Source organism: Thermobia domestica, chromosome 17 (assembly GCF_964235325.1).
Source record: "Thermobia domestica chromosome 17, izTheDome1.hap1.1, whole genome shotgun sequence".
Taxonomy (NCBI): Eukaryota; Metazoa; Arthropoda; class Insecta; order Zygentoma; family Lepismatidae; genus Thermobia; species Thermobia domestica.
The window spans coordinates 117,052,354-117,070,973 of NC_137470.1; the positions used below are offsets into that span (position 1 = coordinate 117,052,354).

Here is an 18,620-nt window from a genome sequence, read left to right on the forward strand (position 1 = left end):
GTGAACATTCAGGAAATGTAGAATATTTGCTGTAGTGTCGTGAATTTTCGTATGCAAGGAACAAATTTCTCTCTCGCTAACCCGCTGTTGATGATACAGATGGTTTCTTTCTTATGAACTTGGGAACATCTCATCCCTATATATCGATGAATGAGACTAAAGGTAAAGCCCAGTGGATTCACTACTTATCCAGTAGAACTTAGAATGAGGTTAGAAAGGTTAAGGTGTTGGTCTGCTGGTTACGAGCGACTAGAGACCAAATCCATGAAACTAGAAAGTCCTCATTTTATATAAACGGAAAAGATAGCACTGAAACGTGGAAAAGTACTATGTGTGATGCCTCTAATTCAAAATCTCGAAGTCTGCAGAAAAGTGTCAGTTTACGAGAAATACGTGATCAACATAATGTAACTATGAAGTTCTTACAGTTTGTTACAATTTGTGGAATATACAGGTTTACCTAACACGGAAGTTATACAAATGAAATGAAATCTTTCAGTTTTACGTTCCAAGTTTATGCCGGCCAGGCTAAAGGAGAGAGGGTGATGATGGTAAATGAATTGAATGGTGGAATGAAGAAAGTTGGAGGAAACGGGAGACGGGAAACGGGAGGAAACGGTGTTTAGCCCACACACCAGAGGTGAGCGCTCTACCTCTGAGCCACCGCGGTCCCATGGAAGTTATACAATGGAGCTAAACAACATAATTCACATTTGTAGACACAACGTTATTCTTTTACGCCTTGTCTGGACGATTTAACAAGCGGATGGAAAAAACAGAAGTAACGAATTCATGTCCATGAAATACACCTAAAGATGAAGATAAAATTTAAAAAAAAATACCGATTTTCATCTTTGGTTTCTAAGTTCACATTATTTTAAATCTGCGCCCATAAACAAAAGGCTTACCTGGGCCAAAGTTTAAAAAATAACAGAATAGTTGAAATAGCTACTTAATGTATATCCTCTGAACTGCGGTGTACGTTATCAGATGATATGATACTTATTTAAAAAAAAAAAACTTGCGCTCACTAATTTCAACGGTAGCTGCTAAACATAAACATTTTTCTTTTTTTAAAAACGTTACTCAATGTGTTTTTCATGGAAATAAAAACAAACCCGCTGGTTCTTAAACAGGTCATTTATTCCCTATATCCTCAACTTTTATCTTTTCTTGAAAAACAAATGCGAGTCAATGAACCAACGTACAAGAAAGAAAAAAAAAAGAAAAAAAAAAACAACCTTAATAAACAAGTACCGAGAATGACAACTAGCAGTCGTTGAAACGCACATCAACAAGATATAAGGGTACTTAAGTGAGGTTACTATTATTATTTTACTACTAAATATGCACCTTATGAGTTTATTAAGATGAATAGTCTTGTTCAATCAAAATTGGGCACTCTTCTCTCTTTAAAAATGCCTGTATCATTACCAACAGATGGAACTAGTATAGAGAATGTGTATCTTTTCTGACCAATTGAAATGATACGTACAGTTTGTATAAAGGTAACCAAGAAAGTTCTGTCACTGTTTCATCCACCATCTTCGATTCATCCACCATTGATATGTCACGTAAGACATACCTGGAAGACCAAAAATAGTTCTCATCAACATCGACAACTTTCTGGCAACGTTCTGGAAGGCCACGGATTCCATCCGGTAGAACTTGGTGGGCCGTGATGCGAAGAAAGTATCAAGTGCATTTTGCACCTCTACTAGGGATTTGAACTGTCATCCTCTAAGGTGATTGCTCAAGGAATGGAAGATTTGATAATCGGACGGTGCAATGTCCGAGAAGTATGGCGGATGCAATAGTGTTTTCCATCCAAGGCATATATAAGTGTACCGGACCATTCTAGCCACGTGGGGCTTATCGTTGTCCTGTAACACGAGGATCCCTTTGCGATTCAGAAGTGCTGGCTCCAGAGTTTTGAGTTTTTCTTGAACACAGCTAGCTCTACTGCTGACAGCACACAGTTACATTGATGCCCTGACCAGCTGGTAGCAGTTCCCGATGCACGATACCGCGAGTGGTCCACCAAACACACACAAGACCTTCTTCGGGTGCAATGCTTGTTTCGGCTGTTTTGGAACGGGTTCATGGGATGTTAACCAATGATGCCGGCACCGTCGAGCTTCGTACAGGACCCACTTCTCATCGCATGTCAACACCCTGTCCAGAAACGGCTCCTTCCTCAGATGAGATAGGCAAAGAAACACCGGTACGTGCTCGCGTTTCTTTCTGGCCCGGATTCAAATCATGTGGGACCCACCGACTCAACTTGTAGTGCTTCCCAAGTTGATGGAGGTGCTGCCGAATGGCTTCTAAACTCACACTGAATTGTAGTCCCAGTTCCTCGTATGTCTGGCCACTGTTCGTCTCAATTGCAGCCTGAAGATCATTTTGTGCATGTGTTGGTCTTCCGGCACGTGATGCGCCTTCGAGTGTTTCGTCACCGTCCGTAAACTTGTTAAACCACCGCTGCACTATCCGCGTAGTCACTACACCCTCACCGAAGTTCTGGCATATCTTCTGCCCCGCTGCAGCGGCGTTTGACCCCAGTTTGGATTCGTACAGCATATACGCCCTTAGACGCTCTGTGGAGGTTCCACGTTCACTGCGTCCTTACGCAAGCTCATGGTGTAACTGAACCGCTACAACCAGGTAGTATGCTGGATATACCCACATCAACAACTACCCTTCGTCTTATCTCCATTCAAATTCAACTCACGGTGTGAGGGCCAATTGAACACAGACCTCCACAAAAAGCGGCAGAACTTTCTTGGTTACTTTTATAGAATATGTTTCTGCAAAGAGAGATGAACTGCCAGATCTTTTAGAACAAGATTGTACAAAATCATTTATAACCTCTACAAAACCAAGCCCGTTTCGCAAAGTAAGGCCCTAGATATCATTTTCTTCTCCTTTCTTTCGAATGTATGTTTAGTTAAATCAGTCTGTTCCACAATTACTCTCATGAAACTTATCTTATTTTGATGAAGCTTAGTGTGCGTTTCACTTGAAGGAATAACCATATAGTTTAGAGTTGCAATCCATCAAAAATAACGGAGATTAAATCCCCACATGTTGCAAGTTAGCAAATGTACACACTTAGATCGACAACTTAGCAAAGGTTTGTACCATAAAAAAAAATTAAAACGGTTAATCTGTGAAGAATTAATTGTGTTAATTTGTTTACATGGATGTTTTCACTGAAGCAAACAATATCGCATAGGCTATATCGCAATTTATATTTACCGATATAATAACGATAATTAAGTATTATGTTAATTACTTCTGTTCTCATTAGCACTACATTAGTTCGACGTGCTATAATATTTATTATTGACAACTAAGGATACGGTAAAGATATACAATATGATCCCGCTAGAAACTTATTACATACTAGCTGAATACACCCATTCTTCGCACGGTCAGATAAAATGTCTATGTAAACAAACTGAAGAACGAAAAAAAAAAAATATCGGTCATTTCTACTACTTTCACATATCCCGGTAAAAGCCTCCTCAGAACCTCTGATTCGAAATTTGAAAAAACTCTGGTCCCCAGTAGATAGGGGCTGTATTTTGAAGTCAGTGCCTATGGGAGTATCACCATTCAACTCAGAAACCGTGAAAATGATGGATCACTAATATCGGTCATTTTGGATTATTTTTACGTCTCGATGGCCTCTATGGTCCCCGTTCCTTAACTAATGGCGGCTAAATTTCGAAGTTAACGCGATCTTGAGTTTCAACATTGAGCTCAGTGACCCCTCCCCCGCTGCATATGAATCCCGGCCGCATACAATGGTAGCTGAATTTGCAAGTCATCGCTAATGGAAGTGTCACCATTGATCTCTGCGACCGTGAAAACTACGGATTTGACATTAATATAGGTCATTCTGGGTAATTTTTACATGTCTCGGTCCCCCCCCCCCCCTTCGGTGACCCCTGGCCCGCACCCGAATTGAGTGAATGCGATCGGAGTTTCACCGTTGATCTTCGCGACCGCGAATTCAACGCTAATATGGGTAATTTTCTACTACTTTTATATGTCATGGTAAACGTCCTCCCCCCCAGACCCTTCTTGCTCGAATTAAAAAAACGCTTCGTCTTGATTTGGGGCCTGCACCATAGTACCCCTGAACAAAATTTGGTAACTCTCGGTTGTCCTGTCTGGTCCCCAGGCCACAGACAGACAAACATACAAACGAACTCTATTTTATTTATATTATTAGATATTTTGAATTTTTGATATAATTTACTCTTAGTGCTTTCACTCATCGTATTCTATAGGTGGCGTTCCATTGTTCGGTGCTGGTTAACGTTAGGAGGGCATAACCATTATAGTTATAAATACGTACAGCATTTTGTACGTTAGTGCGAAAAACTCGCGCCAGCCTGCACTAGGTAGTCATTAAGAGTAAGATTTCTATATATTCCGGTTTGGATTAGGGAGAACCTGTTGAGCCCCTCCCGATTTAACATAAAACATAAAATATTTAATTGAAAAAAAAAAAATAATAAGCTTCTACAATGCACAGTATGACTAGTTATTTTTCAAATATCAATAGCTTATTCCCTAGTCGGTCTAGTCACATCAACAAGCACGATACGCAAAATAGCAGAACAGATCCAAGATTAAAAGGGTATAACCTATGCCCACTGAAAAAAACGTTGCTTAGGAGAAGGGGCGTGGAAATAGGAGCATATGAATAATTTCACGAAAACAATGGGATTTGCTTCCGTAGCCCTGTCACCTGTAAAAGCAGATATACAAACATGGAACGAAACAATGCGTCTCCTCTCAAAAAAATTTATTTACCAATTAGAAAACAATCTATATTATGAATTTTCTTTCTCAACAGACGAAGAAGCCATTCCCGTTCTCCTAATATTTAAACTTTTTTTTTTTTTTTTTTTTTCACAAACTACAAAAACGTAGGTCTGTATTAACTAGCAACTGAGAACGATAAAACACTTTCAAAGATAAATATGACTAATACCGGCAGAAAACCCCATTTTTTGCACGGAAAGAATAAGATGAAACACACATCGAAACTAGAAATTTGAATAATGCAGAAACTGCATTCCTTCCCCCCTCCAAAAGCGGAATTTTTGAAAACACTGAAACACGTATATCTCTATTTTAATGATTTTATGGGCCGAGTTTCAAGTAATTTCTGGGATTCGTAAGATATTCAATTCTTAGTAGAAAAGTTGACCTTCCCTCACTCCCCTTAGGGTATGTATTTCCAAAAATTTTCTTATCTCTTGTCGCAACAAAATGAAATTTCTGTCCAAATTTAACGCTTCTACCTATAGTAGTATGGGCTAAGCAATGACGAATAAGTTACTTTTACTCGTTCGTATAATAGGTATACATTTAGATGAGATGGCCTATAATGATTCACTACAGGTCAGGGCAAAACAAGAACCACTTATTGACCCATTTTTTTGCATCTTGAACTTCCTCGGTTAATGTCTTAGCGTACACGCCTTTGGTGTGGGAGATTCCTGGCGGGATCTGATGTGGTTCGTATCCCACGTTAAGCTGTAGGTCCACATCTCACATAGCCTAGTTGCTGAAAGGGACGCTAAACTCAAAATCAAATCCAATCAAATCTTTGCTTCCTACTCCCCCCCCCCCCCAGAGGCGTCGGTTCACTGAATGTGGTTCTATTTTGCGTTTTCCCCTCTTTTGTTTTTCTTTCATGTACCTAGACCAATTACGGCCTGAGCTACGAACATTTGGAAGTAACTAAGAAATTTGCATTTTTCTAATAAAACAGGAGGCCCGCAGCAACAATCTTATCTTGCAATATGGGTTGGGTAACTAAAAGTTAATGAAAATGTTATCACAGTTAATGTCAATCTCTATCCAAGTATATTATAATGGACAACCACAAACTTCGTGTTAAGCAAAGGAACACATTACTTTTTTTTTATTATTATTATTACTTGTACTTGTGAGCCATTATTTGTCCATCACTGATTGAGACTAGTGGTTTCCACCTTGTTTATCTGGCGCCCCCTTTGTAAGGTCTGCATACTACAAGCTCTATTCTTTACCGCTCGTTGGTCATACGTGCTCTTCCTATGACCCCTTCTTACGATTTAAGATGGAGTATTAAATGCTCGAACTTTAATAATAACAATATTATTATTATTATTATTATTATTATTAAATGACTGCCACAACATGCGTAATATTTATGATTTTTCAGTTTGTTTATGTAAGTAGCTTGAGCCTCCTTGCTTTCTTTTCACGGTCCCCAGGTTGGAAACCACTAATTTAGATCAAAGAAAGAATATACGCGGTCTGACAATTAACTTTGCAAACTTGCTAATGTGTGTGCCTGAGGGCAGCAATATACAAACAGTTTTGTATTTTTTTCAGAGACCTAGAGCCTGTCTATTTCACCTGTGCCTTCGGAAAATATGTGAAACATACTTCGGCCCCACTCCCATCACCCTCTAACGGAGGAAACCCTCTCTTTGCTTAGAGAAAAGAGGTGAACCTCAGGTGTCAGCTTTGTTGCCAATTTGTCATTCAGTCGTTTGGTCTTGACGACTGAAGATCGTAGGCTAACAAGACAGAGCACAGCAAAGTTCATGAAATAATTAATTGTGGCAACCTTTCCACATCCAACAATTGAAAGATCTCGGCCGCACCAAGTTGTCCACGGAGGTACGGGAAATCACATATCGACAGCAGCACCAGAAGATGTACAGTTGAAATAGAAAGGCCCTATTATTTCAGTGTCTCACAGCAGTGTCTACGTTATGCTTGACGGCTTCCTGTTTGGCGTGCAATATTGTTTGTACTTGTGCGTGTGGTTTGTCGTGAAGATGTTTGAACCGGAATTGGAGCAACAAACAAACTGGAAATTTTTTGGTGAAATTTGGAAAGAAGGACAGTGAAATATAAGAAACGTTAGAACAGGTGTACGACGAGATCGTCATCAAGAAAGCAGTGTACAAATCGGTTAAATGATTTTCGGACGGGAGGGAACAAGTGACTGATGATGTAAGTGTAGGGCAGTCTGTAACAAATCAAATGGAAGAAAACATTGCTAAAGTTCGTCAAGATGTGCATGCAAATCAGCGACTGACTGAGATTCACAGCAGACGAAGTGAACATAGCTAGTAAAACCATGCGAAAACTTTTAACTGAAGACCTTCTCATTCGCAAAGTGTATGCCAAAATGGTTTCAAAAGACCTCACCAATTAACACAAGCAAAGGAGTGTGGATGCGTGGATAGATTTGTTGTAGAATCAAAACGAAATATTGGGCCAAATAATCACAGGCGATAAAACCAGGGTCTTCGCGTATGATCCTGAAACAAAGCTACAAAGTGCCCAATGAAAGACAGCTGACTACCCGCGATCGCAAAAGTTCCGGCAATGAAAATCACAGATCAAAACGCTGCTGATAATATTTTTTGATATCCATGGGATCGTACACCATAAGTTCGTACCACGAGGTCAAACAGTCAACTAAGTGTGTACTATTTCGGAGTGCTACAAAGATTGCGTGAGGGAAACGCAAACCACCAGAAATGAAATGAAATCTTTGAGTTTTACGTCCCACGGCAAACCACCAGAAATTTCGCACGAAACTCATGGCTTTTCCATCATGACAATGCACCTGAACACACAGTACTGTCCATACACAAGTTGTTGACCAGAAAAAGTGATAGAAGATCTCCCGTACCCGCAATGACTTTTTTTTTTTTATTGTAGGATCACACAGTGCTTTAAAAAAAAAAAAAAAAGTGATATTAAGGCTAATAACGACGGCAGCTCTGAAGGCCATTTAAGTAATAGCTCTAAAAATGCTTCAGCTAGAGTAGAAGCTAGCATCAGTTAATACTTTGAAGGTGATCACACTAGTATGCAGCAATAAGTTATGTAGCACATTTTATGCACCGGATTCGCAAAATTAACTGTCGGACCTCGTAGTGTTACTTGGTATCTACAACTTTACCTGAAAGTAATACTTTTGTGAGTTATTTCAGAGTTTAGAAGTTAAACCTCCTATCGTATTATAATATTTAAGATCTATAAAATACTCATCAGCCAAATCAATTAAAAACTCACCTTAATTCTTCCACCACTAAGTTGTTCACTTAGCCGTAACCGAGCATCCACAACTCTCTTCATGTCTCTTTGTAACCGGCGGCCAAAATCTCGAAACATTGTCGATCCACCTGACAGAACAATATTATTATACATTGGTCGGCGGACATCAATAGGACAATTTTGTATCACGGTGTCCACAATCTCTGACAGGGGAGTGTTGAAGTCTGGATTTGCAAACTAAGAGAGACAACACCATATTATTAAATCATAATATTAAAAATGAGTTAATATTTGCTTCAATAAACTTATATAAACTAGCAATTGAAGAGATTAGAGCAGAGGTGGGGAACATTCTTTGTTTTAAAGGCTACGTTCACAATGCCAATTTTCCAAGAAGGCTCATACGATACTTTTGAAGAGACCTAATTTTAGTGGTTATTTTAAAGTTATTTGTTAGGTATATCAATAATGTACATGAAAATGTATAAAACTATATTATAACACTATATTATTAAATATATGTAACTTCAAAACTATATTTTTCTCATATTTCACATTTCTTATACAATTTAGCATATTAATATTTTACAACAGACCCAGAAGGCCGCACTTTATGACTCTGAAGGCCACAGGTTTCCCACTCCTGGATTTGGGAATGGTCGTGATATGTAACAATTTGTACACTTCAAAAAAATTGAGCTCACCAGTTTGTCTGGGTAACATATACTTTTCAACGTTTCTGAACCTCTTCATCCAGACAAGGAGTCACTTACATGAGAAATTATGCACAAAGAATAAGAAGTAACACGCTCATCCTGCTCCCCTTCCCTCCAGAACTCATCTTTTCGAAAATTGCAACATTACTCCTTCATCTTCTAACCCCTTTAATTAATATTCAAGTATTATTTTGCTCGTTGAACTAAGTGAGCATGAAAGTTGAGCTCTAGTATGCAACAATGAGCATATGTTTATATTTAAAGAATATATTCGGACAAAAAAGAGAAACGAACTGTGAATGGAAATTACACAGCAGAATTTGAGTTCTACTACTCGAATGGGCTCGGAACTACGGTTCGAGCAGTAACAGGCTGCACAGATAATCATCCAAGATCAATAATGTTGTTGTTGGTTGTTTTCGATGGTGTAAGCGGCACTGTATGTCGAGGTGTAAGGAACTATTTTTGTGGGGTACACTTGTTATGATGTAGTGGCAGGAGAGGCAGTGTTGAAATGGTGGGTGAGTATGTTGTATTGTTTAAGGAAAGGAAACCCTCGAAACTATTGTACACGATTTTCTATTCGAAAAGTTTACACATCTCTGTTTTGAAGGTGACTTCTAGCTCATCCTAACCTAAATTAATCTAATCTAATCTACCCTAATTTAGTACATTTTGCTACTTTTTTTTTTTTTTTTTTAATTTTCGTGTGGTCCGGTGACACAGCAGAAATGCAAACATTAATACAACCACCTTAGTGTCCAATTACAATGTCTTGTATATGTCATTTATATTACGTACGAAGCATTCCAGGCAGCGCGAGCGAATTTAAAGTGAGTTTTATTATTATTTTACACAAAAGAACTGATCTGAAGCAACAAGAGCTAGAGAAAAGCAACGGCTTGAAAAAAAATCTCAAAAAAACGGCTCAATTTTTTGTCAGAAATTTTGGTTTTCTTTCAAAGTTTCAGTTTTCACGAATAAATATGAGTACTTCCACCTTTTCTTTACCCTTCAACGTAAAGAATATTGAATTACTGTATTCTTTATATATATATATATATATATATATATATATATATATATATATAATCAAGAATCGAAGAAAATCGATCATTCGGGACAATCAATATACAAAGTGGGTTCTCCAGTTCAAATCAAATTGTTTGTAGAGCTCATAACGTGATATACGAGGAGCAATCAAAAAGTTTCCCGATTTTCTTGTAGCTCTCTATTATCACAATATAAGTACACATTTACTTAATCGCCCTCAAAGTCGATACCTTCGGAATATACATACTTGCTCCATCAATCGCTGGAAACACGGAGGAAGTGTCACTTTTGGTAGCTTCTGAAGTTCAACCGTCGCGTTGGTTTTGATCTCTTCTACGGTGGCGAGGTTCATTTTGAGGCTACAAATCCGATGATGCTAAACTGTTTTTTAGACCATCAACGCCTCTGAAGCAGATTTCCCCAATTTGCACACGAACTTGTGACGTCGCGTCAACTGATCACCACACATTCCTACGTTCCGCTACACTACTCGTACAGTGGCTGGGGCCGTGGTGGCTCAGTGGTAGACCATTCACCTCTGGTGCGTGGAGTCCCTAGTTCGATTTCAGCTCGCGCCAATTGGGCTTTGTGGTGGACAAATACCGTGTGCGTGGGTTTTCTAGGGGTTCTCCCACTTTCTTCATTCCATCATTTCATTCATTTCTCATCATCACACTCTCCTTTAACCTGCATGGCATAACCATTGAATGTAAACCTGAAAGATTTCATTTCATCTTCGTACACTGCCTGTTATGATCTGTTCACACATATCAAATTCATAATTAGGCAACCTAAGGACTGTACTGTGCAAGATTCATTGTAGTTGCATCATAAATGCCAAAGAATAACAACATTCTGGGTACTTTCTGACTGCTCGTCGTAAGTATAATTTTTATACAGAAGTGTTGCTTTGATAGCTGTTTCTTTGCTAATGCTAATATTTTCTTCTCTGTTCGTTTACGCAACTCACGAAACACGAATGACAAAATGATAACTTTCAGGGACTCGTAATACACGTAGTATGATCAGGCAAACAATGCGATGCCAGTTCAAAAACAATGAATTAAAAATAGGACAAGTCAATCAATGCTATGCTGACTGAGTGGTTGAGGGGAAGAATGAGGACATCAGCATCGACGCCATTTTTTCGTCAGCATGAACATTACTGACCAAGTTTGCATGCAGCATGATAGAGGTCTGCACGGGCCGGAATTTTTAGCCCGGCCCGACCCGAGCTTGTGTGATAATCAATGAGCCCGAATTACAGAAACTTAATAGTTAACGCACATTGTGTTTTTATTTACAGTAATTAGAGGTTTAATTTTGCAGTTGTGCTTTAAAAGTTTTTCAGAAAGAATATGGTGCAATAAATATCATTGTACAATATATTTACAAAATTAGGCCCGAAAAAGCCCCAGAAATATGGTTGTATATTTAAAAATCTACGCCCCCGAGCTCGAAGTGATGTATGCTTTGTAGGCCCAAGTCCGCCCCGCGGGTCGAGTCGGGCTTAAGCCTGAGGACTCGGCCCGAGCCCGTGCAGACCTCCACAGCATGAACTGCCACATGTGGACAAATCTCACACTACATTTTGAATGCAAATAAAAATCGCATCATCATGATAAAAATGTACAGAGACGCAGCATAATAAAAAATAAAAAATGAGAAAAAAAGTTAAAAGAAGTGAAGATAAAACGTAATAAAAATAACTACATACGACAATAAGATAAAATAAGAATAATTCAAACAATTACAAGCGAAAAAAAGAAATAAAAGAAATACACACAAGATATAAGAAGGCTCAGAGCACTTGAGTAAAGTCAGCAGTATGAAAAAATTCGATCAACAGAAACTAGTGCGCCCCCAACGCACGCCCAAGAATACTGGGCAATCCGATCCATTCTCTGAGGTCCTAGTTTTCAGAACATTCTATAAGGAAGTTCCGAATACTTAGGAGGAGGATACATTTCATAACATGGACGGCTGACAACGCATAAAAATAAGAATAGATAAAATGACAGTTGGTGGAATGATGTGAGAGAAAACGGGAGTACCCCGAGAAAACCCACGGACACATGTTGTCCATCACACACTTACCTGGACGGAGATCGAACCAGAGACCCCATGCAACAGAGGTGAGTGCTCTACAACTGAGCAACCGTGCTCCGTCAAGGAAGAATAAAGAAAAGACACTCTTCACCCCACCCCATCGCACTTACAACTCCTTTTTTTTATTTACATCTCTAGCTCGTGCTCGTATGTGTATCTTGTTAAAGTCTCTGGTTTCTCCCATAGAAATGACCGTTTCCAAAATAAAGGATGATAACTGCTTTTACAGCAGAACCAAGAAAAAAATTCAATACATCTTAAAGGAGGAAGATATTGTACGATTTACAAAGGCATAACGGATGCGCTGGAGGGAGCATGTACAGAGGATGGAAGAAGGACGGATGGCAAAGAAGATATTAAATGTATATAAATTTTCCAGCAGACGAAGAGAGAGAGCAAAACAAAGACAACAGGAGGATGTAAACAGCGATCTGAAAATAATGAAAGTGAAGAACTGGAAAGAAAAACCAAAGAACGGGGAAGAACTGAAGCGCCTAGTAAATGAAGCCGAAGTCTACCCAGGGCTATAGAGCTGTATGTTAAGGTAAGGTAAGACTTGCTTCTACGAGATTACTCCGGAAACAATCCTATGTTGAATTCGCCTTTACCACTCAGAACACCTCATACTCGTTATTCTAATTACTAATGAGCATGTGAAAGCTTCCGTAATATCCAAGTCTCTGAACCATACAGCACAATACTCCATATACAGTATTTGATCAGCTTCTTCGTTAGTCCAATACTAAGTCTGCTAGTTAAGAGTGATCTTTTCTTGTTGATTGCGTGTTAGGTAAGGCCAATCCTTGATCTTACCTCTTTGGTGCAGTAAGCGTCTCTCGTCAGAATGACAAGTCTACCTCTTCAAATTCTCTTTGTCCTATTCTGACCAGTAAGGGTGAGCTTCAACGGGATATTCTCATGACTTTCGCTTTTTCAATATTGATTTCCATTCATATCATTTCCCCAGTGTCAATTATTTTATCCACCACATGTAATCCTTTCGTTTTTGCTATACTAAGCGTATCGTCTGTATATCTGACCTTGTTCGTGATCTTCCCTCCAATCTTCAAATCCCGAATTTCTATTAATGCTTCTTTCATTAAACATTCATTGTAAATCAATAATTGAGGTGACATACTACATCCTTGTCTGACTCCTCTTCCAATTTCAACACTATTGGTTTCTCCTTCATTCAAAGAAACTTCACTAGTTGTCCTATGTACAGGTTGCAAATGAGTCATTGGTCCCTCCAGCTGTCCCCAATTTCTTTACGTATTTTCAGAAGTTTGGTCCAACTGAGCCGGTCGAAAGCTTTTTGCCAGTCGATGAAGCACAGTCACAACTCTTACTTTATGTCAAGAACTCATTCGGATATAATTCTCATCAACCGAATAGCATCTCCGGGCCCTTTACTTTTCGGAATCCAAACTGATCTTCCTCCAACATCTCTTCTCTCTTACTTTCCAGCTGCCTGTTCAGTATGCGAGCAATAACCTTTCCAGTGTGAGAAATAAGGCTAATGGTTCTGTGACCACTTCTGTTCTTTGCTTTCTTTCTCTTGGATAATGCAACCACTATAACATCAAGAAAAACCTTTGGTCATTCTCACTCTGGTAGCTCTTATTAATAAGTGAAGTCAGCACTTTCAATATATTGTCTCCTAATCTCTTGAGCAAATCCGCTGCTATGTCATAATCTCCAATGGCCTTAAAACTCTTTAATCCAACAGGCAGAACACCTAATAATAACAATACGAAAGCTTATATATAGGATTTGTTTTGCTAATATATTGAATAATCTACCATATAAAATTTTGATACTGCACTATTATAGGAACTACAAAGAGGGTTTGAGTAATCCACCTTTCTTTCCTTAGTAAAATATTCCGAAATTTCTTCTGGGTTTACCCATCGAAAAATGCAAAAAATGTCCCGAAATTAGTTCTGGACAGCCAGTTCCAACGTTTAATAATTTACGTAAGAATAACAAGTCCACGAACTATCACTTATTATTGATGTTCAAACACACAAACTCATATAAGGAACATAACACGGGTGATAACCAGTTTTCCTATATTCAAGCATTTCTAAATGTTCTGTGATGTCTATTACTTCAAACCAGGCGTTTCCCTCGACGTCTTCGGCTTGTTGTAGGTTAAAATTGTGCTTAATTAAAAGTTCTAATTATTTATATTTATTTAAAAAAAAAATATATATATATATATATATTCATTTGTTTTAGTTTCCCCAACTAACCTGCTGTTACATACATATTAATGCTCAATTCTAAATATGGTTATGGGCTATTAATGGTAGGATGCTTTTTTTTTTTTTTTTTTTAATATGCATATTGCACTGTCTTAAAGATAAGCGGTAACAACTGTGTAGTGTATATACTGTGCTATTGTCGCTTAGTTACTGAATTATGTTGTGCTTGACATGAAATAAGTACTTGTGGATTTTATACTGCAAAGATCCATATAGCCACGCGTTTTCACTACAAACAAGCCATAGTAGACGACAGAAGAAGACTACACCTCCAAGAAGAAAAGAAGGGGATTCGGAGAACTACGATGAAAGCCGATAACCCCTCTACAGGCCCTCCCTCTCCAAGAAAATGGTTAAAAATAACGACGCCGGAACCAAGTTGTTATCAGTGCCAATACTGATCGCTCACCTACCAAATCCTTCTCCCGAGGCCGCCATCTCCTTCTCTGTTGGCAACAATGCATATAAATATTCTAACTTCGGTCTCACGTAATGGAAATACAATTTTGTAAGGACTGGCTCCTCGTAAGGAAAAGGAAAAAAAAAAAATCCTATTCTATAAATATAGTCTAGATTTGTGTGTGCACTGCCTATTACTGGGTCAACATACAGCTGAAGATTATGGATCGAAATTATTAAACTGGAGTTTACAACAATGTCGTGGGGATAATTTAATCCCAGACAAGGGCCAACATTTGCATACAAATCGAACAGGAAACCTTTTACATACTTTGCAGAGTTTCCGTGGAGATAATATATTATCAACAAAGATGTTTGTTCTGATGTTCTTAAATAATTTTAAACCTTTTCTGTCTTGTTTCGGTATAGTAACCAGAAAGGAATAATAATAGTGATACCCAAAACCGCCTCACCATAACATTTTGTTTGTAGAAATTAGTTGAAAACAAGTTTCTGTACACAAAACGGGAACACACATGCACATATACTTCAGTAGCATGCAACACAATTAATGCATACGAGAACTATATTGACAGTAATAACAAATAAGATTCGGTACCTCGAACTCTTTAATACCGTACCCTATTTTATTTTGACATTTTTGCTCTGAGTCGGTGTGCTAAAATGACTTGATACACCAACACAATTAACGGACAATAAACGTTACTCCGTAAGCACACAACACAGAAGATGTACAGTTAGCTTTGCAGTTTATTCAGATGAGAAGCTAAGCAAAGAATACTAAAATATTCTAAAATACAATCAGTATGAAGTAAATACAACTGACAGCTTACTAAAACAAACAACGTAGAACATGGAAAAGAGAACAGAAGAAGAAACAAACACAGTAGAAATGGAAATGTTTCATCAATAATAATAATAATAATAATAATAATAAATGCAGATAAATACAATGAATGCATAAAATAAGATACCAGAAATGTTGTTCCATTTCGTTCTTTACTGTAAGATTCCCTTCTGCTATACTTAATGTTCAGAAAATACACTTAACCAAATTTGTTAGTTGCTTAAAATTTAATATAACATGTTACTTTGTTCTATCCATATTCTTATTTAATGTGTGAGGTTGGGTGTTTTATTTATTTTTTTTTTATTTGGTCCCTGTTTATTTATTTATTTTTAAATGAACTATACTATTAACGTATCTAACATTCCTCTACTTAGAGAAGGGCTGCTCATACATTTCATGGACCTCCAGATAAATTTTCTGTGAGGTCCCCGAAACTCTTGAAAGCCCTCTCTCTTCCCAGCCATTATTACTACTGTTAACTTCATTTTTATCAAAAATAGCCAAATAACAATTTAGGACTTGCTACATTCATGTATTATCAATGGAATAAACTTTATTTTTGTCAACAAAAGGTGTTTAGAAAGTCGCTAACGTCGTATTTTTTTTTTTTTTTTTTTTTAAATACAATTTTCTTTACTTTAATGTTTAGAAAACTTACGGTTATTTCGTCATTGCTGGAAACGTCTAACTTAAGAAATCACAACTGAATGAGAGGGAAAAAAAAAAAAAAAAAAATATTATTTTCGCGTACTACTTGGAATTTATCGATGTTGCCTCCTCCGCACTTACGAAAAAAAAAAAAAATCAAATCTTTCCTTTTATGTCCCTATAAGCTCAAAGAGGAGGGTATTAATGAACATTAATTATTATAGAACTGTTGAAATGTGAGTGTGAGGGGAACAGAAGTCCCGATAAAATTCGCAAACAAGATCTTGTCCGCATAAGTTCACATGATACAAGGTCGGACCAAGGGTCCTAGTACACGATAAACGCTATAGCACTGAGACCCTTTTTGTGTAATAAAATAAATAAATAAATATGTACAGTAGTAAGAAATACATACCTCTGGATGAAAGAAAATTTCTGGTCCAAGGAATCTTTCATATCCAACATCCACTACAAAAGGCTGCTTTGTAACAGAATTTACGCCCTCATATTTTTTCACCCACTTCGAAGAATCTGCATCGTATTTTGCAAACTCCTTCGCTATATCCGGGCAGATATAGCAAAAGCGTTCCTTGATTGCTTTGGCTGTTTCGAGGGATTGTTCCGGCGGTATGCCAATCTCCCTTTCTCGCAATAATGACTGAATAAATGATGTGATATTTCTCCCTGCTATTGGTATATGCTTGATGCAGCTTCCAATCACGTAGCCTTCAGCCTAGAAATGAAACAATATATTTAGGAAGTGCTTGATTCGTATACAGATAAGCAGACTACATAATATTTCACATGTGTCTAAAATATGAGTTTCTTATAAAGACTGAAATACGTGGGTCAGTCAGAAAGTTAGTTGCACTCCTTTGTAAATATTTTCGGTCAAAGGCTATTTTGATGGAACTGTGTGACAACACTGCAGACATAGAGCTGTATTGTGTCACGTAGCGGCTTTCACGAGGCAAGTGGAGTTGTTCTGATAATCAGTCGTAAACATGTCTCGACAGCTGCAAGTGGCGTTCAAATTGGAAATGTGTGCAGTGATTCGTTTTTTGTGGGCGAAAAGGTTGTCACTGCAGTGAAATTTATCGGCAGTTGCATGAAGTGTATGGTGAAAATGCAATGTCACGTCATGCTATCGCAAAGTGGTGCAACATGTTTGAGACCGGACGTACAGATATTGACGATGCTGAGTGCGAGGGAAATAAAACGCAGCTCCTTCGAGTGGAAACATTCAACTTGGTCGACTGGAAAAACGTGTCGAACAGTTCCATCTGCGGGAAGGGTGATGACGACGCTGTTTTTCGACAGAAAAGGTTTGGTATATACAGAGTTCATGCGAAAGGTGCCACAATTAATGCATCTTCTTATTGTGAAACACAAACAATTGCGCAAAGCATTTAAAAATCGACGGTCAAGTAAACTGTCCAAGGGCACTGTGCTCCTGCATGATAATGCAGGACCGATTGCAGCTCAACAAACGTGCGAACTTGTGACAAAGTTTAAGTGGGAAGTGTGGAATCATCCTCCTTATAGCCCAGACGTTTCACCGTGTGACTTCCATGTGTTTGGTCCTATGAGAGACGAACTTTCAAAGCGACGATACCACTTGCATGACGAGGTGAAAGCTGCAGCCCAAAACTGGTTATCGAGAATTGGACCGGATTTCTCTGCAGAAGGCATAGAAAAACTTGTACCACGCCTCGACAAATGCTTAGATAACGGAGGTAATTACGTTGTACAGTAGACTGTGAATGGAACTTTACGATATAAATAAAGTTATTGTAAAACTGCTATTCTGTTTTATTTTCTTAAGCAGTGCAACTAGCTTTTGGACTGACCCTCGTAAATAACAGAAACCTTCGATACTAATTAAATGTCATGTTTGCAAGACCCTGATTTAACAGATGGTGGCCTTGAAACAGATACTTCAACTATGGATTTTTAACATACGGAAAGATTACGATTCGAGGCATAATAAGACAGTACCCGTTGCTTTGGATTCTAATACAGTGAAACTTGCATATAAAAGCTACAATATTATGATAATTGTAGTTCTGCTGAATAACGTTTTCAGTACTAAACATTGTAACCGGAACCAAAAGACCTTATTAGCTTACACTGAAAAATTTTAAAATAAAAACTCAGGATTATCTTGATATTAACTGAAAAAGACATTATAATAATTCAAAAGATAAGAACACATAATGAGAGGAATGCAAAGAATACTTAAGAAATAAGAAACAATAATAATAATACATCAGTGCGTAGAAAGTTGTTCAGCTGTTAATAATGTTTTCACCCGAATGGCAGTACTGAGTCCTTTTAGGCTGATTCTATTAGGATCTATAAGGGTTTATAAGGAGAGAAAAGCCCTTTCTAAATCAAATCTCAAATGGGTCTCTAAAATTTAACTACCTATTAAACTATGAGTTTAATCTTGAATAAGGTAAGTCG

At 37.9% G+C, this 18,620-nt stretch overlaps 1 protein-coding gene across 1 annotated transcript in view; it reads right to left on the reverse strand.

The window, feature by feature from the left end:
• Window positions 1-18,620, reverse strand: part of Arp3 (Actin-related protein 3) — an 87,374-nt gene that overhangs the window by 20,120 nt on the left and 48,634 nt on the right. Inside the window, exons 5-6 of the mRNA XM_081744170.1 lie at window positions 16,570-16,887; window positions 8,110-8,328 (exon numbers count right to left, since the gene is read on the reverse strand). Of these exons, the coding sequence (XP_081600296.1) occupies window positions 8,110-8,328; window positions 16,570-16,887 (537 nt within the window). The remainder of the gene's footprint in view (window positions 1-8,109; window positions 8,329-16,569; window positions 16,888-18,620) is intronic.